Source organism: Callithrix jacchus, chromosome 12, assembly GCF_049354715.1.
Source record: "Callithrix jacchus isolate 240 chromosome 12, calJac240_pri, whole genome shotgun sequence".
NCBI lineage: Eukaryota > Metazoa > Chordata > Mammalia > Primates > Cebidae > Callithrix > Callithrix jacchus.
Window position 1 is genome coordinate 59915680 of NC_133513.1, and position 27547 is coordinate 59943226.

A 27547-nucleotide genomic window follows, 5' to 3' on the forward strand; every position below is an offset into this window, starting at 1 on the left:
CAAAGGGTTCCAGGCCCCATGGACACAGCCTCCCTGGTTTAGCTAAACCTGGTGAGAAACCTCAGAAGTGGCCTGACCCCTTTCTGTGACTGGACAGGATTCAAATTCAACATCCAAGATCCCCAGCGAGGTTGCCCACTCAGCTCCCTGAGTATTGCTGGAGTTCCAGGTGCCACTTTAATTTCTGCATGTACTTTAGTCTATTTCTGTGCTTTGCTCTGTTTCATTGTGTTTTTTTTGTGTGTATGTGTGTGTGCACGCACCAGTTTTAATTACTGAGGTTCTATAATGTTTTAATATCTAACAGGGTTAGTTCCCACCTCCTTGTTCTTCATTTTGAGAGCCTCTTTCTGGACTAGTCTTGTTTAGTTTTCTATAGGAATTTTAGGAACCAACAGGGTAATTAAAACCAAAAAACTAAACCACACAAGATCTATCAATCCTATTGGTACTTTTTTATTGGGATTATGTTAAATTTTACTTAAGGAGAACTGAGATGTTCATGAATCCACAGACATCATTCACCTTTCTATTAGACTGTTTTATTTGTAAGATGGGAGTAATAATAACACCAGTCTTTTTTTTTTTGAGACGGAGTTTCGCTCTTGTTACCCAGGCTGGAGTGCAATGGCGCGATTTCGGCTCGCCGCAACCTCCGCCTCCTGGGTTCAGGCAATTCTCCTGCCTCAGCCTCCCGAGTAGCTGGGATTACAGGCACGTGCCACCATGCCCAGCTAATTTTTTGTATTTTGAGTAGAGACGGGGTTTCACCATGTTGACCAGGATGGTCTTGATCTCTTGACCTCGTGATCCACCCGCCTCAGCCTCCCAAAGTGCTGGGATTACAGGCTTGAGCCACCGCGCCCGGCCAATAATACCAGTCTTGTAGGAGTATCCTCAGAATTGACAAAATGCATATGAAATAGACTGGGGGCGAACACGTTGCTTTGCCACTTAGCTGTGTGAACCTGGGCCTGGTAGGCTATTCTGAATACTGCTCTCTCATTTGTCAAGGAGAATAGATAAAATTTGCATCTGCTTCACAGGACTGTAATATTATACTGGACCGAGCATAGAAAGTCAACACCAAGATGAAAGTATGCCAAATTGCAGGGTTTATTGCCGGCGACCACGGAGGACTCACGTCTCTCCAACCCATGGCAGAGAAAGAAGGGTGACAAGACCTTTTTACACCCATAAAACCACCTTGGGAGTCGGGGGTGAGGGGCTTCAGACATTCCGAGGGCTAGTGGATTCTTCAAATCACCTTCTGGGCGGAGATGAGGGTGAGGGCCGGGGATGGGGGTGAGGGGTTTCCGGCGAGGGCCAGGGGACTATTTGACATTCTGATTGTTACTTAAGTGGTTCACAAAAGCTAAGATTAGCATTACTCTACACATTGTCTGGGTAGGGTGGGGATCACAGTCCTTAATTACTTATTCACTTTTGGGTTATAGAGAGCAGTTTCAACAGAAAGCTGAGGTATGCAGTTTTATGGATCATTTTTACCATGTCACAGTAATGAGGGCAAAATCAGACGAAGCGTGCCAAGTACCCAGTAATCTGCCTGGAACATAAGTGCGCAATAAATATTAGCTGTTTCTCTAAAACACAGGCCACCCCAGGGCAAGGGAAGTGGACTTAAGACAAAGCAGCTTGGCGTAGTGGTTCATGTCTGTAATCCCAGCACTTTGGAAGGCCGAGGTGGGAGGTCAGGAGCCTGGTTCAACCAGCCTGGCTAGCGTGGTGAAACGCCGTCGCCACTAAAAATACAAAACATGAGCGTGCCTGTAATCCCAGCTACTGGGGAGTCTGAGACAGGAGAATCGCTTGAATCCGGGAAGTGGAGGTTGCAGTGAGCCAAGATCGCGCCACTGCACTCCAGCCTGGGCGACAAAATGAGACTCCGTCTCAAAAAAAAAAAAAAAAAAAAAAAAAAGTAAAAGAAAAAAGAAGCTTGGAGGGATCCACCTCAGGTTCAAGGCCCCAAGATCACCTCATCTTTCCAGAACCTACGTCATCATCGGTTCTCACTTCCGATTTTCCCGGTGCGTCTGGGATGGGAAACTGCGATTTCAAAGGTCCCGGGACGTTCAGGCACTCCAGGACCCAGCCCCAGCCCAGGGGGCCCGGCGCTGCCACGTCTCGCACGGTCAGTCCGTCGGACCGCAGCAGGCGGGGCCAACGCAGTGCCCGACCCAGAGCGCGATCCGTCATGCCTTACGCCGGCCATTCTGCGGCCCGAGTAGCTGGTGGGATGGCATCTGGGCAGAGAAGCGTGACTCTACGAGGGGGCGGGGCCAAGTACGCGCCCGGAAGGCCCCGGGGAGGGGTGTGACGTACATCCGGCGAGTAGCTGGCGGACCTAGGTGCTGCTGGTTACTGTGCTCTGAGGGAGGGTCTGAGCCACTCGCCGTTTTGCCGAAGTAGCCCCTCAGGCCGTGAGTCTGGGGGCGCGTTGGGGAGGGTAGTTGGGGCCCGAGAGGCTAGGGCGGAAGGCGGGGAGGTCGGGGCGGAGGCCGGCCCTGGAGGGGTTGGGGGGGAAGTGACACGCAGGCGGTTCTGTGGGGCCGCGAGCTGATTCTGGGCGGGGACGGGCCGACTCGGCCGGATCTGCTCCGTCCCCTGCTGTAGTCTTTGGCCTGGGGTCCCGCTCGGGGGTCTTGCAGCTGCTGATCCGGATAACAGTTTCTTGTCTGTACCGTGCGCTCTGGTTTACGAAACGGCTCCATGTCCTCTGTCTCGGAAGAGCCTCACAGCCCTGGGTGAGGCGGGTGGGAGCCCTTGATGATTATCCCTGTTTTATAGACTCGGGGTCTGAGGCTGGCCAAGCCTCCGCAGTTAGTGTGAGCGCTCGAACCTGGTCTACAGGCTCTTAGTCCAGGGCTTTCCCTCAAGTCAGCGCTCGGTTGTCGTCCGATGGCTCGGGTCGAACCCTGTATTTCTCATCCCTTTCCCCGTCTGGTCTCTGCATGGAAAAATTTCCTCATGTGCATTTGACATAGATTAGCGTTTTCTTCACGATTCTAGCCAGTGAATCAGGAGCATCTTTATCCTGATTGCATCTGCTTCGGTTGCGACAGGGGCTTAGGGAGATTTGCCATGGGGCTGACCTTTGACATTTACCCCGCCGCTAAGCAGAGTTAGCTAAAAGCTGACCACTTACTACCCCAAATCTGCCTGAAATGGCGTCTTAAAGTTGCCCTGAGTATGTATAAGAAGGAATATGTAAATTTTTAAATTGGCTAATGTCAGATTGGTGCACTTTCTTTTTCTGTTAACATTTGTTTGAATCATTTAGTCCTGGAATTTGCAAGTTTTGATTTTGGGTACATTAACAGTATTTTGTTGATAGTTTAGAGAACTACCTTAAATTTTAGATTACTCTAACTTCCTATAAGGTGGTAGAATGGACCAAGAATAGAAAATAAATAGAATGCTAGTTATTAAAACACCATTCAAAAGATGTGATGAGTTATAAGGAAGAGAACTTCAGAAGATCATCCTGTGTAGTTGGTGGGTTAAAGAAGTTTTAGGATTTTTCTTTTTTCCAGCAATTTTGTGATTTGGGTTTGAATTTTATGTACTTTAGGAAGAGCGTAGGCTTTGGTGTTAGAGATGAGGGTGTAAGCCCTGGCTCTATTACTTTTTCAGCTGAGTAGTCTTAAACGACTCAGCAAAACTAGGAGTATCCTCATCTTCATCTTGTTAAATGAGGCCAGTGATCCCTGCCTAATAGTGTTGGTATGAGGATGAAATCAGATGTTCAAGTACTGTACGAATTGTAAAACTACTGATGAGTTGATGCAAATCCTGAGATCTTAAGGAGAGAGGAGCCACTAAGGCCATTTTCAGCTACTGAGGAGGCTGAGATGGGAGGATCTCTTGAGCCTGGGAGGTTGAGGAAGCAGTGTGAGCCATGATGGCAACACTGCAGTTCAGTCTGGGAGAGACAGAGTCTTGGTCTGTCTCAAAAAAAGGGGGGTGGGGGGCATTTCCTTAACTTTGGGTAGCAGTACAACCCAATTCTTTGGGTCTAGTAATTATTATTTTTAACTCACCCGAAGAGTTTCTTCAGTCAGCCTCCCCTCTGATCACTCCTTTACAATCCAACACTTCTGTATACATTTGTACTACACTGGGTTGCAGTCAACACTTTACAGACTTTTAAAAAGTGATGTAAAAACATTTTACATCACTTCAGAAGTATTTTCAACTAGATGAATTCTGCAAAGGTGAAAAGGAGAGAAAATGCCACAATTCAAATAATTTTCATGGCGATTGAACTACTTTAATTTTCCATTTTATTTTCCCTTGACACTCCTGCTTTGAAGCCATTCCCTCCTTTGGAACACACAAATCAGCAGCCAGGACTTAGCTACTTGGCTGCTTTAATTCCCTCCAAAATGATCTGAATGGGCATGACCTTAATGAGGGGTGTGCTCTAAAGATGAGCTGTGCTTCACCAAGCAGTAGATTGGAAAAGTATAGGAGGATGTCTGGTTTGAGAGAGTTGCAGAGGAAAGGCACATTGTTCTTTTACTTATTTACAGTAAATGGAAATTTAAGCACAGGAGCTTTATTAAGTATATTTGAGTTATTGGACTCCTTAAAGTGCAGACTAAATTTCCAGACAACACTATTAGATAATGTTGTAAATGTGGTCTGTCTCCCAGCTGAAATACTTTTAAATGTTACTGAAAAGGCCAAAAAAAAATCACCTCATTAGTATTTTTTCATAAAAGCTTAGTATGTACCTCCACCCAAACTGCCAAACTCTATTTGGCTCTCATTGGTAAGAGCCATGAAAAATAAACATTAATTAGGCCCTAAAATTTATAGATTAGGCCATGGGCCTGATTAAAAAAAGCAACAACCAGTAATTGGATGAAAAACATACCATCTTTACTTTTCAATTTACTATCTCTCTTTTTTTTTTTTTTTTTTTGAGGTGGAGTCTTGCTCTATCACCCAGGCTGGAGTACCCATGGCATGATTTCAGCTCACTGCAACCTCCACCTTCTGGGTTCAAGCAATTCTCCTACCTCAGCCTCCTGTGTAGCTGGGATTACAGGTGCGTGCCACCACACCCAGCTGTTCAATTTATTCTTCATCTGGCATTCTTTGAATGAATGTAATGGGATTTTTTTTTGTGGGTAATCCTTTTAATGATTACTGTTCGAGAATTTGATTGCAGTTGGTCATATCTAGTATAAAGCCCTGTGTTCAGATGCTCCTGCTGATGGAGAGGATTGAAAGTGGGGACCTTCCATTTTTCTGCACCATATCTGAGATGCTCAGGCAAAAATGTAGCATGACCAGGCAATGCTGAGAAACCTTGAGACCCACCAATGTGTCTAGATCCTATTCTCTCAGTTTCACTCAGAGGTCCTTTTGCTTATTACCAATATATGTAGACCTTTTAGTAGCTTTTGATAACCATGGGATACAATAGAAAAAATAGTGTTAATATATCAGTAGCTATTTACTTGCTTGGGAACTTATTGCTATATCCTGAACAAGTATTCTTTTTTTTGTTTGTTTTTTGTTTTTGAAACAGGGTCTTGCTCTGCCACGCAAGCTGGCATGCAGTGACACAATCATAGCTGACGGCAGCCTTGAATTCCTGGGCTCAAGCAATCCTCTTGTCTCAGCTTCCTAAGTAGCTGAAACTACAAGCACACACCACCATGCCTGGCTAATTAAAAAAATTTTTTTTTGCAGAGATGGGGTCTCTCTATGTTACCTATGCTGGTCTTGAACTTCTGAGGTCAGGGAGGGATCCCTCACGCCAGCCTCCCAAAATGCTGGGATTACAGTTGTGAGCCACAGGTGTCCAGCCTGAATAAGTAATCTTATTTAAAGGAAATCTATTTGTAAAATGAGTTTGGGTGTGATTATTCACATATGAAAAGATTCTCTTCTTATCCCTTAATTGTTCTCTAAAATAGTGATATCATTTCTTTTTATAAGTTAAGACCTGTATCTGCAAAAATGGTTAAATTTTGTTTGAGATAGCATTGGCAAATGGAGCAGGGCAAGTGCTGCCAGCCAGTAGAATTTTGGGTGACTTCTGTTTTTAAGAGCTGTTTACAGGATAGATTAATATGCTTTTAATTCAAATCAATATGCTTTTCACTCTTATTTTCTGCTTAGTATATCTAAGTGGCATTTTGATTCAGCTTATTGATGAGACTGATTTCCTAGAGGTGTTCCCCACTGGAAGACACCAGTGGTATGTCTAGGGAATGTGAATGAACCGCTGCCTGGAAGAGTGAGGCATGCAGTTAAAAAAAAAAGTATGGGCATACCTCGGATATATTGTGAGTTAGGTTCCAAACTACTGAAATAAAGCAAGTACAATAAAGCAAGTAACATGAATATTTTGGTTTCCCAGTACACATAAAAGTTATGTTTATACTATGTTATAGTCTGTTAAGTGTACAGTAGCATGATGTCTTAGAACACATGTATCTTGTGGCTAAAAAATACTAACAAGCATCTGAGCCTTCTGCGAGTCATAATCTTTTTGCTGGTGGAGGATCTTGCCTCCATGTTGATCCACGATTGATAGCTGTTGACTGATCAGGTTGGTGATTGCTAAAGGGTAGGGTGGCTGTGGCAATTTCTTCAAACAAGACAACAGTGAAGTTTGTTGCATCAGCTGATACTAGTTTTCAAGAAAGATTTCTCTGTAGCATGCAGTGCTGTTCAATAGCATTCTACTCATAGCAGAATTTCTTTCAAAATTAGTGTCAGTCCCCTCAAACCCTGCTGCTGCTCAAGTAAGTTTATATAAACGTAAGTAAGTTTTTGTAGTTTTCTAAATTGTTGATGTCATTTCAACAGTGTTCATAGCATCTTCACCAGGATTAGATTTCATCTCAAAAAACAACAACACTTTTTGCTCATTCATAAGAAGCATCTCCTCATCCATAAAAGTTTGATCATGAAATTACAGCAATTGTCACATCTTCAGGCTCTACTTCTAATTCCAGTTCTCTTGATGTTTCTACCATATCTACAGTTATTTCCTCCTCCGAAGTCTCAAACCCCTCAGATTCATCCAAGAGGGTTGGAATCACTGTCTTCCAAACTCCTGTTAATATTGATATTTTGACCTCTTCCCATGAATCATACTGCTCTTAATGGAACCTAGAATGGTGACTTTTCCAGAAGGTTTTCAGTTTACTTTGCCTAGATCCAGTAGAGAAATCAGTCTCTGGCATTGATAGCTTTGTGAAATATATTACTTAAACGAAAGACTAGCAAGTTGAAAATACTCCTTGATCCATGGCATGCAGAATGGATGTTGTTAGTAGACATTAAAACAGCATTAACCTCAGCCAGGCATGGTGGCTCATGCCTGTAATACCAGCACTTTGGGAGGCCAAGGCGGACGGATCATGAGGTCAGGAGTTTGAGACCAGCCTCACCAACCTGACCAATATGGTGAAACCCTGTCTACTAAAAATACAAAAATTAGCCAGGCATTGTGCGCCTGTAATCCCAGCTACTTAGGAGACTGAGGCAGGAGAATTGCTTGAATCCGGGAGGCGGAGGTTGTAGTGAGCCGAGATTGCACCACAGCACTCCAGCCTGCCAGACGGGCGACAAAGTGAGACTCCATCTCAAAAAAACCCAACCAACCAAACAAAAAACATTAACCTGCTTGTGCATCTCCATCAAAGCCCATGGGTGAGCAGGTGTGTTGTCAATGAACAGTAATATCTTGAAGGAAATCTTTTTTTCTGAGGAGTAGGTCTTCACAGTGGGCTTAAAATATTTAGTAAACCATGCTGTAAACAGATGTGTGGTAGGCAGAGTAGATTTAGTATAATTCTTTTTTTTAAATCATATTTTTTGATTGGAAAACAAATATACAACTTGGAATTGATTTGCACCTGTTCTGCAGTAGTGCAATTTTTTTTTGAGCTGGAGATTCACTCTTGTTGCCCAGGCTGGAGTGCAATGGTGCGATACCTGCTCACTGCAACCTCTGCCTCCTGGGTTCAAGTGATTCTCCTGCCTCAGCCTCCCAAGTAGGTGGGATTACAAATGCACACCACCATGCCCAGCTAATTTTGTATTTTTAGTAGAGACGGGGTTTCTCCATGTTGATCAGGCTGGTCTCGAACTCCTGACCTCAGGTGATCCACCCACCTCGGCCTTCAGTGGTGCTGGGATTACAGGCATGAGCCAGTAGTGAAATTTTAAAGTACATGTTGTTGACTGTCCATAGTCCATGCAGAGTTACAACTCCAGACTTCAACAACATGCTGACAATTCCTAAAGAATACTACTTTGCCGGGCATGGTGGCTTGTTGGGAGCCCTCCTGTGTGAAATCTTCAAAGCGAGTTTCACAGTACGGGTGGTTTAAGCCCAGACACAGAGTCTCCATGAAGAGGGAACTTGAGATTAGAGGACCGGGACTACAAAGGAGAATCTAGTTATAAGATAAGCATATGGAGGAACAATGATCTGATAAGTGGAAGTTCATGCAATCATGAGGTACAATGCTTTACGTAAACATCATTAGGCATTACTTTTATGATCACTTATTGTTTATCTGTCATCTCTATTGTAGAGGGCTTGTGATTTATCTACCCGTTTTTCTTCTTGTAACTACTTAAATGAGAGTCTGGAAAATGTATATATTCCAAACCTCTGAGAAATAAAGTTGTTGGAGCACTGACTCCTCAGCCCTCCTGACCCTGCCTGTCTGTCTCCTTTTCTTCTTGTGCACCCCCCACTCAGGTTGGAATCCTCTTGCTGGCTGAGAGTTCCCGGCAGCAGCTCACGCCTGTAATCCCATCACTTTGGGAGGCCAAGGTGGGTGGATCACAAGGTCAAGAGATTGAGACCATCCTGGTCAAAATAGTGAAACAGCGTCTCTACTAAAATATAAAAATTAGCTGGGTGTGGTGGTGCATGTCTGTAGTCCTAGCTACTCGGGAGGCTGAGGCAGGAGAATTGCTTGAACCCGGGAGGTAGAGGTTGCAGTGAGCCGAGATCGAGCCACTGCCTTCCAGCCTGGCGCCTGGTGACAAAGTGAGACTGTCTCAAAAAAAAAAAAATAAGAAAGAAAAGAAAACTACTTTAAAAAAAGGTGTAACCCAGATGTTCCTTTATTTGAGCAACTCCATCTTAAGTTTAGATGTGCAGAAGGGCTTAGATATGTCTAGAGTAAGCCACATACAACATGTTACTCATCAGTTTTCTAAAATAAGGTTTCAGGGCAGTGACAGTAAGACAAGGGAAGAAAACATGGAGGAATGAAGTTCTAATTACTATGCATGCATTTTTTTTTACAGTTGTGAGAAACCTTTTATAGATAAGTTACAAGAGGCAAATACAAGAAATTTAACATATTCTCTACAAGGTCTTCACTTTGCTGTCATCATTTGTACAAACTCTATAGTTTACATGACCATCACCATCAATATCTGCTTCCCTGATCATTTCATCAACTTCTTCATCTGGTAACTTCACTCTAAGATTTGTCATCACATTGCTAAGTTCTACAGCACGAATATAGCCATTGCCATCCTTATCAAAAACATAGAATGCTTCTCTAATTTTTTTCTTCACTGTCTGTGCCTTTCATTTTTCTTCCTTCATTGTCAGAAATTCAGGGAAGTCATTTGTGCCATTCCCATCAGCATCTACTTCATTAATCATGTCCTGTAACTTTACTTCTGTGTGATTCTGCCTGATACCTCATTACAGTTCCCAATTCATTGTTGTTGTAGTTCCATCACCATCTTTGTCAAATACTGAAAACACTTCTTTGAATTCTGCAACCTGCTTTTTAGTCAGCTGGTCAGCCATGCTGCAAGTGCTACTATCTTCCGAGATGCAACCACACAACCACTCTGCTCACTTACTCGCTCCACTTGGACTGATTAAGTGCAATTTTAAGGGCCTTAGGATTTTCAGAATATAGATGAACATTGGCTTCAACTTAAAATCACCTTGCATTAGCCCCTATCAAGAGAGTCAGCTTATCCCTTGAAGCTTTTAAGCCAAGCATTGACATCTCCCCTCAAGCTATGAAAGCCCAGATGGCTTTTCTAATAGAAGGCTCATATGCCTACATTGAAAATGCGTTGTTTAGTGTACCCACCCACCTTCATCACTATCTTGCTGCACCTGCTACATCAGCACTTGATTTTTTATCTTGTGTTTTTATTTTTTATTTTATTTTATTTTTATCAGCAGTAAAGCTGGTTCATTTTCTTGATGTTCACGGGTTCATTGGAGTAGCACTTTTTTCTTCAGGAACTTTTCCTTTACATTTACAACTTGGGTAACTGTTGGGTGCAAGAGGCCTAGCTTCTGGCTTATCTCAGGTTTTGATGTGTCTTCCTCACTAAGCTTAATCATTTCTAACTTTTGATTTCAAGGAAGAGACCTGTTACTTTTTTTTTTTTTTTTTTGAGACGGAGTTTCGCTCTTGTTACCCAGGCTGGAGTGCAATGGCGCGATCTCGACTCACCGCAACCTCCGCCTCCTGGGTTCAGGCAATTCTCCTGCCTCAGCCTCCTGAGTAGCTGGGATTACAGGCACGTGCCACCATACCCAGCTAATTTTTTGTATTTTTAGTAGAGACGGGGTTTCACCATGTTGACCAGGATGGTCTCGATCTCTTGACCTCGTGATCCACCCGCCTCAGCCTCCCAAAGTGCTGAGATAAGGCTTGAGCCACCTCGCCCAGCCGAGACCTGTTACTTTCATATGGAGAATAGGGAGGCCTGGGATGGGGGCAGGATCGTGGGGAGAGCCATTAAGTTTGCTGTCTTCTGTGGTTGTAGTTTATGGCACAGCAAAGCAATTATAATAATAATACCAAATAATAATACCAAAGGTCATTGATCATAGATCACCATGACAGAAATAAGAATAATGAAAAAATTTGAAACACTGTGTATTACCAACGTGTGACACAGAGACAAAGGGAGCACATGCTGTTAGAAAATGGTACTGATAGACTTAATTCAACTCAGGGTTGCCTCAGACCTTCAGTTTGTAAAAAAAAACCCAAAAAACCTCAGTATCCACAAAGCATAATTAAATGAGGTATGCCTGTATATTTTTAACTCCTAGTTCTCTGAGTATCAGATAAAAAACGATTTGGAAACCAGTTATTTTTGCACATATGAGGATTCTAGTGACTTTCCTTCAAATGCAAAATCTGTCTCAAGAAAAGAAGAATATTAGTTTCTCTTTGCTTTCTTGTTTTTCTTTTTTTATTTTGAGATAGGGTCTCCCTCTGTTGCCCAAGCATGTGCATTGGCACCATCATACCTCACTGCCTCCTCAAACCCCTGGGTTCAAGTAATCCTTCTGTGTCATCCCCCTGAGTAGCTGGGGCTGTTGGTGTGTGTCACTGTGCTCAGCTAATTTTTTAATTATTTGTAGAGATCGAGTCTTGCTTTTGTGCCCAGGCCAATCTTGAACTCCTGGGCTCAAGTGATCCTCCTGCCTTGGCCTCCCAAAGTGCTGGAATTCCCAGTGTGAGCCGCTGTGCCTGACTTGCTTTCTTTTGCTTGAAAACGTGGGACTGTAAATGTGCGTCAGGGCTAGTGAACAAGAGTTAACCTCTCCACAGCTGTACTATGATTCAGAAAGCTAATGTTTGCTACTTTCGTATTTTATACAGGTAGTAAGCATTAATAATGTCTTTCATCTTTGAGTGGATCTACAATGGCTTCAGCAGTGTGCTCCAGTTCCTAGGTAAAGCCATTTCCTTGAAAAAGGTTTCAAAGTTTGTGCATGTCCTTCAATAATTTAAATACAAGTAGGCTTTGGTATGTAGAGAGCAAATGTGCTAACAATTTTTTTCTCTTTAGGACTCTACAAGAAATCTGGAAAACTTGTATTCTTGGGTTTGGACAATGCAGGCAAAACCACTCTTCTTCACATGCTCAAAGATGACAGATTGGGCCAACATGTTCCAACACTACATCCGAGTAGGTTTGAAAATATCAGGTGACCTTTTGATTTTTGAAGGTCAGTGCTAGGCTTAGAGGATAAATCCCTAGTTGATGGAGTTCTTTTATTAACTTAAGTCCCAAAAGCCAGCTCAAATGAAAAAGTTCCCTGTCAGACACACTCAGGTTATGTATTTATAGATCTAAACCTATGGAACTTTGTCACTGTCTGTTGTCACTGGGCCTGTAAAGGGGCAAATCTCCTATATTGACTTCTAAGAAGAAGAAAACAGCTTGGATAAAAAGAAACCTATGGCTTTTAGAATAGTTTAAGAACATTTTCACCCTTGTATTTCTTTTCTTTGTTGGGGGTGGGGCATTGCCTGGGCTGGTCTTAAAACTCCTGGGCTCAGGTTATCCTCCTGCCTCTGCCTCCTGAGTAGCTGGACCTACAGGCGGGTGCCACCACACCTAGCTTCTTGTATCTTTTTCTTTACAAGGCAAAAGCATTGGTATTGGTTTATAGTACTAGTAGTTGGGCCTTGTTGGATTGACAGGTTTATTTCTTCTTTGTGAACAATTTTTCAGCATCAGAAGAGCTAACAATTGCTGGAATGACCTTTACAACTTTTGATCTTGGTGGGCACGAGCAAGGTAAGCGATGACTCAGCAGAAAGGATGGTATCTATTTAATGATTCTTTTTGTGCCACTCATCTCCTTTTAAAAGCGGCATGTCATTTTTACCTTTTAAATTACTTGCGTTTTAGAATTAGGATCGTATTACTTCAGTGAAGTTGTTTTATTCATTTATTTTTAAATAATTTCACACTTGTCAAAAATTGTATAAAAAATACACAGAAGTCACTTCACCTATTCCTTTTGTCCAAATTTGTTAGTCACCTCTATATAATACATACTAATGCTTATTTTTTAATGAACTGTTTGTGAGCATATCATGCCCCTTTACTCTTTAATACTTTAGTGATGTTTTCTGAGAACAAAGATATTTCCTTATATATAATCATAATAGTTATCAAATCCAGGAAGTTTTTTTTTTATCCACTCTATATTTCCTGGGTTTTTTGGTCAGTTGTCCTGATAATCTCTTTTATTTTCGTCTTGACCAGGTTATATAGTATCATATATTATATTTAGATATCAAGTCATTTTTGCATCCTTTATTCAATGGAGTGAAAGTATATAGGAAGTTAGCTTAACTATTTGTAAGTAATTTCAGACTTGTCAAAAGTTGCAAAAGGGACTGTGTGATTACTCTGATGTAAGCTGATACTTTGTATACTCTACCCCTTTGGGACATTTCCTTCTACCTTATTGCTTTCCTCAGAAGTGCTTTTTGCCTTATTCAGGCAGTATCTGTTTGGTTTCCAGATTCCTATTAGGTGTTTTAGAGACATACAGAGTGGGCATCTTTATCTGATGGGCACTCAGTTCACATCTGACAAGACCCTAGATATAGGAGTAAAACATTTAAGATGCAAGAATAAATATTCTGGGAAGGCAGGGAAAAGAAACTATTGAGACACTGTCAGATTTACTCACTTGTTATTAAATTAAGTGGAGAAATCTCGTTTTGAAACATTAGGTTCAGCTAATACAGTTTTTTTTCTCTTTTTGAGATGGAGTCTTGCTCTGTTGCCCGGGCTGGAGTACAGCGGCATAATCTTGGCGTACTGCAACCTCTACCTCCTGGGCTCAAAGCGGTCCTCCCACCTCAGCCTCCTAAGTAGCTGGGACCACAGGTGTGCTCTACTATGCCCAGCTAATTTTTGTATTTTTTGTAGAGATGGGGTTTCTGCCATATTGCCCAGGCTGGTTTTGAACTCCTGAGCTCAAGCGATTCGCCTGCCTCAACCTCCTAAATTACTGGGATTATGGACATGAGCCACTGTGCCCAGCCTAATACAGTTTTTAAAAATGTATAGTAAAATACAATATTGGTCATTTCTAGTTGTTAAATCTAATAATTTTATAGTCAGTGATTTCATTAACATACAATTACATTTTAATTAATATTTATGCCCTGAAAAATCATGTATATTAGGATCATAATTACATAAAATGCCAGTAAAGAAAAAAGATTGGGGCCAGGTGCAGTGGCTCACACCTGTAATCCCAGCACTTTGAGAGGTCAAGGCAGGCAGATCACCTGAGGTTGGGAGTTCAAGACCAGCCTGATCAAGATGGAGAAATCCTCTCTCTACTAAAAATACAAAATTAGCCAGGCATGGTGGCGCATGCCTGTAATTCCAGCTACTCGGGAGGCTGAGGCAGGAGAATCACTTGAACCCTGGAGGCAGAGGTTGCGGTGAGCTGAGATCATGCCATTGCGCTCCAGCCTGGGCAACAAGAACGAAACAACTCCATATCAAAAGAAAAAAAGATTGGAAGAAAATATCAAAATATTGACAAGGGTGTTTTGATGGAGGGAGTATAAATGATTTTGTTTCCTTTTTTCTGTAAGGAGCTTGTATTTTTTTCCTTTGGGTAAGAATGGGTGAATGGAGAGTCCTTTCTGCTTCTTCCACAAAAGGATTTGTAACTGCTTACAAATTTAAATTCAGAGCAAGATAAGACTGAACCTAGACCATCTGGAGAACGCAGAAGGAACAGACACCAGATGGTGTTATATACCTGAACTGGGAATTGTAGATTATTTGGTGTGATAAATTTAGGTTTCAGGTTTGTTAAAAGTAAGAAGGGAAATGTGTTGATATATTTAGTTTTTTTTTTAATTTGACTGAGGAAAATCTACTTAACAAAAACACTTTTATATAATAACCACCATTTTTATAGAAGTTACTAAAATACTGTGTATCTGGAGGTTTCCTTTTTTTTTTTCTTTTTTGTACAACTTAAAAAAAATTGTAACTTATAAAAGCAGAGCAGGTTTGATGTAACAAAATCAGTATAGAACTATGGAAAGTAAAATGGAAGTTTCCTTCAGCCTCTTTTTCCTAGCTTCACTCTTTAAAGGTAACCGTTGTTAACTGATAATAGAGATGCTTTTTTATTCATTACATTGCAAGGGCTAGAAATGAATGGCTTAGAAATGATAGTACAATTAAATCACTGCTTCTCAGCCTTTATTGTTTCATGTCACAAGCAGAAAAAAGTACTATTTCTAAGGCATGCTGGGTTAAATATGGTAGGCTGAGATAACTGTCCTGGGGCCTTGAACCACCTGTCAGACCCAGTCCTCCTAAGGGTTAAGCAGAGGAGTGTGTCAAGATACCTACACACACAAGTTGGTTAGAAACTAACTGGGACTAAAGTTACATGAACAAGTAATTTGTATCCTGATGTTTTAACTCAGAGGTTGCAAACTAAACTTGGCTCCAGGGACAAGGCAAGTCATTTAAGTAAGTAAAATTGGCTGGCTGTAAGACAGCAGGGAAATTTTGTCAAACAGAAGTATTCAGACATCATCCGAAGGTGGCGGTCACTGCTTAGATCCGGCATGTGGATACGTAGGCATGGGATTGCCAGATGTTGCAGTTTTTCAAGAAAGGCAGAAACTCTGATTTTCAAATTTACAAAAACTATGAACCATCAGTTGGCATGTTGGCCAGGACTTGGAGAAACCCATAAAAGTGTCTAATCTTACTGAAACCTGACCAAGATTTTTCCATTTTATAGACCATCAGGTTATTCATTTTCATAATGTATATTTTTTACTGATGCAGCTACAAACTTTGTCTTTTAGCACGTCGGGTTTGGAAAAACTATCTCCCAGCAATTAATGGGATTGTCTTTCTGGTGGACTGTGCAGATCATTCTCGCCTCGTGGAATCCAAAGTTGAGCTTAATGTATGTTTATATATTTTGTCCTTTTTTGGCCTCTCTTTTTTTTTTTTTTTTTTTAAGGAATATAGCTCAGTAGTGCTAATGATTAGTCATTCCAGTTAACATTTGACAAAAAGACCTAGTTGCAGGAGGAAAATATTTTAAATCTAAGGCATTGCTTTTCCATGTCCTGAGAAAACTCAGCTCAAACTTGAATAAATTAACTGTTGTTTCTATCATACGGTGACTGTATGGCCCAGTTTGCTCAGGATACTCCTCATTTATGCCTGTTGTCCCAGCATAATTAATAGTGTGCCGTTTCACGAGTCACGAACAGTAATTCTTTATAAATAGTGTTGACATAGTGAAAGCCTAAAAGAGATAGTAGAGTTCTTTACATTTTTGAATCTGCATTCTCAGTTTGTGCCTACCCATGCTCCCACTCAGTGACTTGCCAGACCTTCCTGGTTTGTTCTCAGTCTTCAGTTTTGGTTGCATGCATCCTTTGATACTATCAAGGACCCACTTCATGTTTTTTCTTCTGTCAACGTTGCATTTTGATGGTTTCTATACTATTGTCTTTGTTATCCCTGCTCTTTACCCTGTATCTCTTCTTTCTCTTTGATTTATAACTTTTTGCATTCTTGTTCCGGGCAACTTGAACCTGTCTTGAATTTATTTCTAAGTAATGTTTCCCACATCTGTAGCTCTAGACTCATGTAGAATTGTCTGCTAGGCAGTCTTTACTTTGCTTTTTTTTTTTAAACAGACAGGGTCTTGCTCTGTTGCCCAGACTGGAGTCCAATGGTGCGATCACAGCTCACTGTAACCTCAGACTTCTGGGCTCTAGCGCTCTTCCTGCCTCAGTCTCCCAAGTAGCTAGGATTGCAGGCATATACCACCACACCCAGCTAATTTAAAAAAATATATTTTGTAGAGACAGGATGTCTCATTATGTTACCCAGGCTGGTCTCAATCTCCTGGCTTCAAGTATCCACTGGCTCAGCCTCTTGAGGTGCTGGGATTACAGGTATGAGCCTCTATGCATGGTCTCCATTCTCTTTGTTTAAACTCCTCTCTTCACACTTGATTTTGGGCCTATCTTTCCGGCTGATACTTCTGTCTCTTTGAGAAGCACTAGTTCCTCTGGTTAGTCCTTAAATGTTGGTATTCTCCAGAGTCTACTTTCTCCCAGGCTGGTCTCATATACTTCCATTGCTTCATAAGACCCATGCCTTAGGTATTTCCTGGGTGGCAAAGTGCCTGTCCGTGAGGTAATGTCCAGATTCATCACAGTTTAAAAAATTAAGGGTATGCAGTGCAAGAGCAACTCGGGTAGCTGGAGTTTCTCTGTAATCTCCTTTTAGTTTTTCAGTTTGAGTTTGGAGAGTGCAGTGAGCGTGTTCAACAGTAGTTTGACCTGTTGGATTATATGGAATGTCTGTAGTATGTACAATAGCAAAAGTTGCACAAAAATGAGTAAAAATAACAGAAGTATAGTCAGGACCACTAATTTGTTTTAAGACAATGAGGCAGACCAAGGATAGTGAAGGCAGCAAGGCAAAAATTACATGTTTGGCCGTTTTCCCTGAGAGCGGTTCGGTGAAAATAAAACCAGAATAAGTATCCACCAGCACATGTAAATATTGCAAACTGCCAAAAGAGGGTATATGAGTTACGTCCATTTGTGACAAGGCATTTGACTTATGACCTCTGCGGTTTACAGCTACATTTTGAACTGGGAGGAAAGTTTGGCATGCAGAGTAAGTTGTAACAATCTGTCTAGCCTGCTCTCTGGTTAGTGAAAACTGTGCAGAGCACTAGTGTTTTGATGAAATGTTGCATGGGATTTCTGTGCCTGGGAAACAAGTGAACCCACTAGACGGGGGAGACAAGATTGTCTACAGCTACATTATCTTTTGTCAGGGGACCTGGAAAATTCGAATGTGATCTGGTATGTCCAGTAAATATAGGATACTTTTGCTGGTGGAGCATGCACTGCAGAATCGTAAATATTTGAAAAATCTCTTCTGAGGCAGAGGCAATGAGAGCCATTTCTAAATGTTGAATGGCTCCCACCGCGTACTTTCTGTCTGAGTAGGTATTAACTGCCATTGAGTGATCTCTGAGAACCATATAAACAGTATAAAGCTCAGCTCACTGAGCGGAAGAAAATGGGGTGGCCTCCACCTGAGAGCTGCCTGTCATAAAATACTGGACTTGTCCTAAACAGCTGTCATTAGTAAACACTAATTGAGCTAAAGGAATTGGCTTAGTTTGGACAATTTTAGGAAAGATAAATGGATGTTGTTGTGCAATGAAAGTATTTTAAATGAAGGACAATGACATGCTAATCTATCCTGTAAAATCTGCAAAGGCTAGACCCAGTCCTGAGCAAATGGCCACAGCCATGATTGTTGAGTGGTGTTATGTAGCACAATGACTGTATTGGGGTCTTGACCAAAGATCTGGTAGCATCGCTCTCTACCCTTAGCTATTAAGAGAAGCAACTGCTGAATAGTAAGGTGTTAAAGACTTAGGTGAGGTGTTAGCCAAATGTAACCACTCCATAGGGGAGTCTTTCTGCCACAGCACTGTAGTGGGTGTATGAACGAGCAGTCTATGAGGTCTAAGGGAAGCTGTGGATTAATGCAAGTTAACTGAGTCTGAGCTATGGCTTCTTTTACCTGTTTAAGAGCAAGTTTTGCTGGTTCAGTTAAAGTTATAAAGGAAGTAGGGTCAGGATCACCCTGCAAAATAGTAAAAAGTGGTGTTAATTGGCCAGTAGTCAATTTTAGCATAGGGTGAAGCCAATTAATGTCTCCAAGGAGTTTTTGAAAATCATTTAAAGTATGTAAACAGTTCCGGTGAATTTGCAGCCTCTGAGGATGAATAGTGCGACCAGAAATGATTGTTCCTAGATATTTAAAAGGAGCCAATTTTTGTACTTTTTTTGGTGTCACCATCAGACCAGACTAAGGGCCAATTCTAAGTCCCCCAAAATTTGCCCTAAAGTTTCTTCAGATGAATGTGCCACAAAATATCATCTATATAATGAATGATATATGCTGATTTGTATTTTTGTCTAGTAGATTTTAAAGCAACTGCCACAAAGGACTGCCATAAAGTTGGGCGGTTAGCTGTTCCTTCAGGAAGTACTTGCCAACAATACCATTTAATAGGCGCTTGAAAATTTGGGGGAGGTACCTAGAATGCAAAACGTTTCTGGTCATCTGGATGGAAGGGAATGCATCTTTAAGATCCAGAACCAAAAGATGATAATCTAATGGAATAGAAGTTGGAGTGAGTAAACCTGGTTGCAGAGCACTCATGGGCTGCATTGTGGCATTAATGGCTCATAAAGTTTGTAATAATTTCCATTTGTCTGGACTAAAATTTCACCTGTGTAATCAGTATACTTTATAACTCCAGGTACTAAAAAAATTTTTTTGAAGTAAGACTATTATGCCCAACAAGCAGCCCCACAGTTCCAGAATATTGCCCTGTATTCTCGGGGGAAATGTCCCTTTTTGCCACGCTGGAAACAAGTTTTAGATTTCTTTTTAGGATGTTGTCCTGGAAGTTTACCCTGAAGAGCAGAGGCTAAAGTCAATTTTTGGACATATGCTGGACCAACCTTTGCACAAAGGCAAATGAAGTCATTTAGAATAGGCTTAGCCTTGTAAGGTCTCAAAATGGCTTGGCATGTTTTGTTGGCATTTTAAAAAGCCATTTGCTTTGCTAACACATTGACGGCTTCTGGGTCAGCTATAGCATTCCTACTGCCTGAAGCAGGCAGGCAATAAAGTCTGCATATGATTCCTCTGGTCCCTGGATAATTTTGCTAGGTTCCTGGGACTTTTTACCTTTGGCTGGAAGAGCCCTCCAAGCCCGTGTAGCACAAATATTTATTTGCTGATAAGCCTCTAAAGGATAGCCAAGCTAATTTTGTAAGGGCTCAAAATTTTCACTACCCACTAACATATCCATAGATATATTTACACCATGAGCTGTATTGTGCTCAACCTGCTGGCTACATCTATCAGAGTAATCAGATTTCCATCTTAGATAATCTCCTGAATCCAAGCATGCTTTTGCAAGGTTATACCAATCCGTAGGGGCCAAGGCATCATTGGCCAAGGCATCCAAGAGAGTAACCACAAATAGGGAAGTAGGTCCATAAGAGGCTGAAGTTTTAAATCTCTGAGTAATTTAAAAGACAAAGGATCATGCTGTCTCAGCATCTGTCCAGGATCTGGAGGTACTAGCACAGGGCAAACTTGAAACCTCTCAACATCCTCCCATTGTGTCATCGCCCCACGTAAAGCAGCCTGCAGTGGGGAGATCTTAAAAGGAGTTATATTGTGTCCCTTGCGTTTTCCTTGTCCAAGCCCTCTGGGCTTTGAGTCTGCAAAGTTAAGAGCTGCAAATGTTTGAGGTCAGCAGTCTTGCTCCTCTCTAGTTACTTCATCCTCTAATTTTTGTTGATGCTCTGGGTGCAGAGGCTCTTCTGAGCCATCTCCGTCACCCTCCTGCTCAAAAGAGGAGGCAGTTTTAAGTATAAGTCTTGGGGTGGCGGAGGGAAGTCCATACGTGGGGCAGAAAACTCAGCTGCCTCGGCACTTTTACTTGTCTCCTGGCCTTTAAGAGATGCTGAGATAGCCTGAAGTCCCCTCAGTGTTTTAGAGCAGTAAGACAACTCTGTTGGTCTGAATATCCTCAAGTTAAGTGATAATAAAATACTGCACCAACGCAATAAAGAAAATCACAGTTTAAACAGAATTACTGAAGAAGTGTTTTCTTTAAACTTGTTTGCCTCATGTTGGCGGTCTAAAGCATCCCTAATCGAAGACCAAATAGTAAAAGTATAAACCGGCATCATCTGAGGTCCCTCAGCTGTGTGTTTGTTGTGTAACTGCTGTCCTACTCTCATCCAAGGAGCTAAACTAACCGTGTCCTGTTCTGGAAACCACGGGCAAATCTGCTGCACAAATTTTAGAAAATTTTCTAGCTGCTCTTTATGTACACAACATTTTCTGCCCCTAAGGAGGGCGAGCAGCACTTTTACATACAAAGAACTATCACTAGACAAAGAATTGCCTGCTTAACTGTTGGTGAAAAATCTAATCCACTCACCCTTTATACCCGGGTCTGGTGAGCATCCCCTCACCTTACTCTCTTTTTTGGTTCCTGTGCTCAGGTCCCCGTTCGGGCGCCACATCTGGCATGCACTGCATCCTGCGCTGCACAAGGGTTCAAAGACCTAAGAGGGAACAGCAGGGGATAAGAAAGGCATACATACAGACATATGTAAAGCTGGGCCAGGTGGTCCAAAAAGCTGATGACGTCAGTCTCTTCGGCCCTGTCCTGCCTTAGACTACTCTATTTTATATGTTCACAAAGCACATAGCAGATGGAGGGTGCAGTTACCCAGAAAAGCCTGTGGTTATAATTCTCATACTTGAGTTAACATACCTCAGCTAACAACTATCTTGCAGCAAGGTCACTGAAAGCTGGTTATCTTGCTAGGTCCGACTGCTCTTCTCCAAGACATACACATTCCCCTATTATGGTTTCGCTTCTCTGAAGTTCTCCCAAAGTTCACAGCAGCCTTGCTGCTGATCCCCCCAGAGGGGGTGGGCTACTCTGGCTCTCTACACCCACCCACCACCTACCTGGACATGCAGTCCAGAAATCTGAATATAGATCCCACCATGACCCTGATATGCACTGTAATGCTAGAAGGAGCTTTCTTAGGCTTGTCAATGCCCTACTTAATATCCTTTGGTAGTTCTTCTCAGGATGAAATCTACAAATCTTTTGCATAGCATGTAAGATCATTCATGATGCTCCCTCTGTTTCTTTTTACTGCCTACCTTGAACTACATTCCAAACAAACAACTTAGCCATCTTGAACATGCACAACTAGCTACTGCCTGGCTTTTTCACCTGTATCTCTCCTCACCCCTCACTTTGTCAGCAAATTTTTAAATATCCTGTAGGAGACCTCAGAGTTCAGATGTGACTGCTTCTGGTAAGCCTTCCCTGACCTCTGAGACTGTGTTAGACTCCCACCTTACCAATATCTGTTGTCTTTACTGATTTTCTTACAGTTTTCTCTCATTGGACTATGAACTAACATAACAGGGACCGTGTCTTATTTCTTTGCGAAACCCCTGCACCTAGCAAAGCATTAGATACATGATGTACTTTGGTATTGCTTAATGAATAAAGGACATTCTTACTCTAATTTTGTCTAACATTTCCTGGAATTCAAGATGGGCAAAGTACATTCTTCTCTATCTCTTCAACTCTGCTTTCCTCCTCAGCTTTCCTGTTGGTGACAGCTCGATTCCCATGCTTGAAATCTGATCTGTGCCTTTTTTGACTGGTTTGTCTTTTTTTTTTTTAACCATTTAGACATTGGTCTCTTCAATTCTTTCTTCAAAATGCCTCCTGCACTATTCATTAAATGCTCTACCTTAGGGCTTCATCATCACCTCTTACATGACCACCACAGATGGATACTATTTGTGAATTCATTATACTGAAAGATCAGATTTTATTCACTAACTTATGGATTTCTGACCACAAATCTATTGCAGCTCACTTCTCACACTGGCACCATAATGTGAGTCATCTCTTCCCATCTGTTTACTTTGTTATCTATATAAATGCTAGAATCCAGCCACGCAGTACTGTGTGGCTTCCTGAATTCTTGTCCTACCACAAAGCTGTTGTTTATGTTCTTCTGCTTTACACCTATCCAAACCCTGACCTTCCTTTAGATCCCTGTTTAGGTTGCAGATCTTTGCTAAGACTCTGCTCAAGCCCCAAATTGCCATTTTATTTCCCTGAACTTGTCTTAGTGTTAATATTCTGTCCCCATTCTTTGTGATACTTACACACTATGTTGTTTTCTTGGCTTTGTTAACATAAATGTTGCTAGGGGTAGTGACTTAGGCCTGTAATCCCAGCACTTATGGAGGCTGAGGTTGGTGGATCACTTGAGGCCAGGAGTTTGAGACCAGCCTGGCCAAAGTGGTGAAATCTCGTCTCTACTAAAAATACAAAAATTAGCCAAGAGTGGTAGTGCATGCCTGTAATCCCAGCTACTCAGGAGGCTGAGGTGGGAGAATTGCTTGAACCTGGGAAGACAGAGGTTGCAGTGAGCTGAGATTAAAAAAAAAAAAAGCCATAAATACCTAGAATAAGGATTTTTTTGAGGGCAGGAATGTGTCTTTCCCTTTCTTTTGTGTCCTCAGTGCCTGAGATAGTTACCCTTCCTGTTATATTCCTCTCAATGCCTGAGAAAGTTCTTTGCACACACTGGGACTTGGTCAATACTTGGGCAGTTCCTGTAGTCTCATCTTTGAGGCTCTGTAGCCAGAGCATTCATCCTTATAGGACTGTGCTGAGGGACATCCTGACGATAGTTTGTGGTTGAGGATAGTTTGAGATTAACTCAAAAGTTAAGGGTGGGGCAGTTCTGCTGCCTTTTAAATAAATAGGCTAAAGTTGCAACTGTTTTGAGGCACTTAGGGGATTTTTACCTAATATCATGGGTTGTTACGTCAAGGTGAACCTTTAATCACTCAGATACAAAGATGATCAGATTTTCACTTTACATTAATGCCTTTAAAGATTAGTGGAAGTCAGAGTTTTCTTTATCTGGTAGACTTTTGTAAATTCCTTAGTTTTTTGTTCTTTTTTTTTAATCTTTAGGCTTTAATGACTGATGAAACAATATCCAATGTGCCAATCCTTATCTTGGGTAACAAAATTGACAGAACAGATGCAATCAGTGAAGAAAAACTTCGTGAGATATTTGGACTTTATGGACAGACCACAGGAAAGGTAAGAGAAAAATATTTAGGTGACATTTACAGTTTTTAAATCATGATGTTTTGCTACCTGGATTACCCTTTTCTTTTAAAGGTTTAAAGAGGCGTAGGATTTGTTTTACTGTGGATATTTTTTAAACTCACTAGAGGAAGGAGTGTGTTCTTTAACATTTTACGTGGCATTCATTCCTCAGGTATTTGAGGAAGAAGGAAATGGTAGGAAAGGCAAACTTACTCTTTTAAAGAGTTTATGATTATCTTTCAAATCTGATTCTGAGAAATTGCTTTTGAAATAGCCCTTGGCCAGAAAACAATTTTTTGGGGGCTGGAGATTGTACGTTATGAAGAAAAATAATCATCTCAGTCACTTTCCAAGCATTGAAATCAAAGCACTTGATGATACTATCCTTAGTGCTTCTTGCTGAGAGAGGTAGGGCTGTTAGCCCCACTATGCAGAGGAAGAAACAGAGAGTGATTTGTTCAGGTCTACACAGCAAGTCAGTGATAAAACCAGAAAAAAGAACTTGAGTCTTCCAAATCAATAGATTTTACTGTCTTCATTTGGAAGGAGGACTCTTGTAGAAAAGTAGGCTTGAGAGAGAGAAAAACCTAGATCAGATAAGGTTAAGCGGGAATCTTTCTTTCTGTTCTTTTTAGCTTGGGTTTTTGGCATATTTAGTTTTTAAAAATCTTTGTTATCTGTGATCTGTGATAACTTTCTGACTTTTTTACATGGTTCCTTAGTCTTACCTCTTCTTGATTATCTGCTTCTTTATAGAAATACTTCATTTCTTTCATTTAATTTCTCCTCTTTTGCATGAGTGTTAAATACACATGAATTCTTCATTTCCTCAGTGCCACCTGTTATGAGTGTTTATTTCTGCATGCTTTTATTATGAGAATATCCTTATTTCCTTTTCTGCATCAGAGAGCGTGCTGGTTTCGTAAATCCCAGTGGCTTTTTTCTTGGTTTGCTTCCATAACTTTCCAGATGAATGTTGGGTGTTCAAAGCAAATCCTCTTCAGAGAGAGAGAGGCTGGGAATAGAACTGTGCTGCTTATTCTATCCTGAAAACAAGAAGCCTGGGGAAGTCATCTATATGGCTGCAGTCACATTTCTGTAATTAATACCTACTTATATTTGCTTTTAGGGAATGGATAAACTGATTGTAGAGATCATCCTTTCAGTCTCTTCCACCACAGAGATGATAACAGTCTTTTCTCCGTTTTGCCTCCTTTAGGGGAATGTGACCCTGAAGGAGCTGAATGCTCGCCCCATGGAAGTGTTCATGTGCAGTGTGCTCAAGAGGCAAGGCTATGGCGAGGGTTTCCGCTGGCTCTCCCAGTATATTGACTGATGTTCAGACAGTGAAAATAAAAGAATTTTACTTCTCTGGACTGATCCTATTCACAGCTTCCTCATGAACTTTTCTAATAGAGCAAGGAAAGCTCTCCAACCATGTCTGGCGTTGAGAAGCCAAGCGTCTCTGTCAACTCTCTCATTGCCCAGTGGTGACATGTGCTCTTCTCCACACTGTTGGGAGGTAATGCTGCCCCACGTGCTGGTGCAGGTCAGTATCCTGGGACTTGGAAGCTGGCAGGATTTGCTGGGTAAAGCTGTGTGCCATCATGGGGCACCTGAAAAGAAAAACACGTCTCACCACTGTGGTTGATTTCAAAAGAAAGTACTTCTATTTTTTAAAGAAAATGTTGTTAATGTAATTGGTATCCCTCCTTTTTGAGTTCACAATTTACTTGGTCCAGAGTTTTCTATTCTTTTTTTTTTTTAACTAATTAATGACATTTAGATACTTCATACAATTATGAACAGATATACATTGGAGGCCAGAGCTTATTTGGATGAACTTACTCCTACTGAGTTAGCAGGTTGGTGAGAGAAGCTCCCCTGAGCTCACCTTTCTCTCTGACTGCCTTGGAGTAGGCAGCATTACCCTGTGCACAGAAAACTAGAAAAGGGGCAGAACCCTGGCCTTGCAGTGTGGCAGGTTTCCACTGTGGTAAGCTAGGGTCATTCTCATCAAGGAATGTGTAGCAGATTCTTCACTGTGGAGGAGTTAATTATAGAGGGGATTATTGTTATTATTCTTAGGAAGTTATAGATTTCAGCCACTCTTTGCTTTTATACTTTTGTGAAATTTGACTTTTCTCTGTGGCACCTTTGTTTTTCATTTTCATTTATAAAAAGCTACTTTCACCTCATAAAAGAGTTGAGAACATCTCTCATGTCACATACTGCAGGTGTGTCAGTTGCACAGATTCTAGGGGGAAGTTTTTCTGAATAGGAAGATAGGACAAAGTTAACAGCTTAAGGGCTCTTAATTCTGTGAGTTGAGGACTTAAAAGTATTGTAGCACTTGTTTGGATCCAGGAAACATGTACTCAGTGGGCTTTAAAATTTCCATTTGCAGAATTTGGTCTCTGGCTGTTCCTGAGCTCTTTTTCTTACATTTTTTTCTCCTTAGATATCTATTTTGTTGGTGTTTAAAGGTTAACCTCTACAGCTTTTCCAGGTTTGTTTGGCTTGCTTTCTTTCCTTTCCTTTTCCTTTTCTGTATGAAATTGTCTTTCTCCATTGCAGAAATAAGCTTGGGGAAACACCCAAAAATTTTCTGTAGAGCTGTTCCTTTGGTAGCAGCATCACTTACTGGCAGTAAAGATTCAGTGTAAAAGCACCAGCATCCATACTAGGGTGATGAGGATTAATTTTATAGCATTCCATTTTCCTAGTGCCACATGTGAAATTTGATTTTGATAATCTTAACCCGTATTCTACCCTTGTAGTTAAAGATCAAAAGATCAATTTCTTAGGGAAAGATTGGAGATAAGAGATGAAAAGTTGGGAGGATGTCTTTATTCTAATGTGAGGGTAGGGAAAATTGGATAACATTACTGGGGTGAGAGAGGTATCGTTCTTTAGTGGGAGTTGTCATTCTTATTCTCCAGTACTGACTTGTTGGGAAAGCATACTTTTTCACTGCCAGGTACTGAATGCAGAGGCTCAGTGAAGTCTATGTGTGGGAAGTGCATGCATTTCATTTATCAGCAAGCAAAGCTGGATTAAGACAAAATTGTTGGTTTGGAAAGGGGTTAAAGCCTTAAGTGAACAAATCTAGCTAACAGTGAATGAAGTAGGTAGTTAACTTGAATATTTTTAATTTCCTTGGGTTAAAGGTTCCCCATACTTCTTTGTTCAGAGACATGAGAAGTATGAGTCCTTCAGTGTTAGTTTTAATTTTTTTCCCCCTTATTTGTCCCTTGTCACTTTGTTGCAAGCTAGAAATCTGTGGGTTATACATAGGGCAGCTCTTTGTGAAAGTGGTTTATTCCACTGGAGAAAGGGGATTGAAAATCAGAACCAGTGTATTTCTTGCCCCACGGAACACTATTCCTATAAGCCAGCAGAAAGAAGCTGCTGTGGGGAGCTCGACTCCAGACACAGGATCAGCACCTTGTACAGGAATTCCGATGAATTACGACTTCTCATTCTGTTTTATCAGAGTGCATATATGTCCTATTTCAGGAAAAGTAAAACAGTCATTTACAAAAGAAAGTCAATCTGTATCCTAAGCATTTTAATAAAAAGTTAAAAGAAATGTGTTGTTTTCTTTCTTCTTTTTTGCATTGGTTTGTTCTGAGTTCTGAGTTTGAACAATGCCATTTGTTTAGGGAGGGATCCAAAAGTTGCCTTCATAGAGGAAGAGACATTTAGGGTGCGTGTGAGATACTTGAATTTTGCCACCAGGAGGGGGAAAGAGGGTGGAGCACTAGAGGTAATAGATTTAGTACTGTTTGAGAGATTTGGAACATGCTGTGGACCCAGTGTTGTTGGTCATCTCTGCAGCAGGATGGGGATGCCAGATGTTTGAGCAAAATCTCTTATTAACATGCTAGCAAGGACTAGCTCTAGTTTAGCTGTGTGTCACTCATTTTACACAAAATTAGA

General features: G+C 41.3%; 1 protein-coding gene and 1 pseudogene across 4 annotated transcripts; one reads left to right on the forward strand and one right to left on the reverse strand.

Moving 5' to 3' along the window:
* Window positions 1-2339: 2339 nt before the first annotated feature.
* Window positions 2340-27197, forward strand: SAR1A (secretion associated Ras related GTPase 1A). 4 transcript variants are annotated; one of them, XM_035268104.3, is made up of 9 exons: window positions 2340-2441; window positions 4952-5074; window positions 8759-8833; window positions 11664-11737; window positions 11854-11973; window positions 12523-12588; window positions 15660-15763; window positions 23465-23596; window positions 24825-27197. In XM_035268104.3, exons 4-9 carry the CDS (start codon window positions 11680-11682, stop codon window positions 24939-24941), a joined length of 597 nt encoding a protein of 198 aa, XP_035123995.1. In that variant the 5' UTR covers window positions 2340-2441; window positions 4952-5074; window positions 8759-8833; window positions 11664-11679; the 3' UTR covers window positions 24942-27197. The 4 variants fall into 4 exon arrangements, with proteins under 4 accessions (XP_035123995.1, XP_054098937.1, XP_009008052.1 ...); XM_054242962.2 differs by lacking the exon at window positions 8759-8833; XM_009009804.5 differs by lacking the exon at window positions 4952-5074.
* Window positions 9302-9951, reverse strand: LOC144578676 (calmodulin pseudogene; annotated as a pseudogene).
* Window positions 27198-27547: the final 350 nt, after the last annotated feature.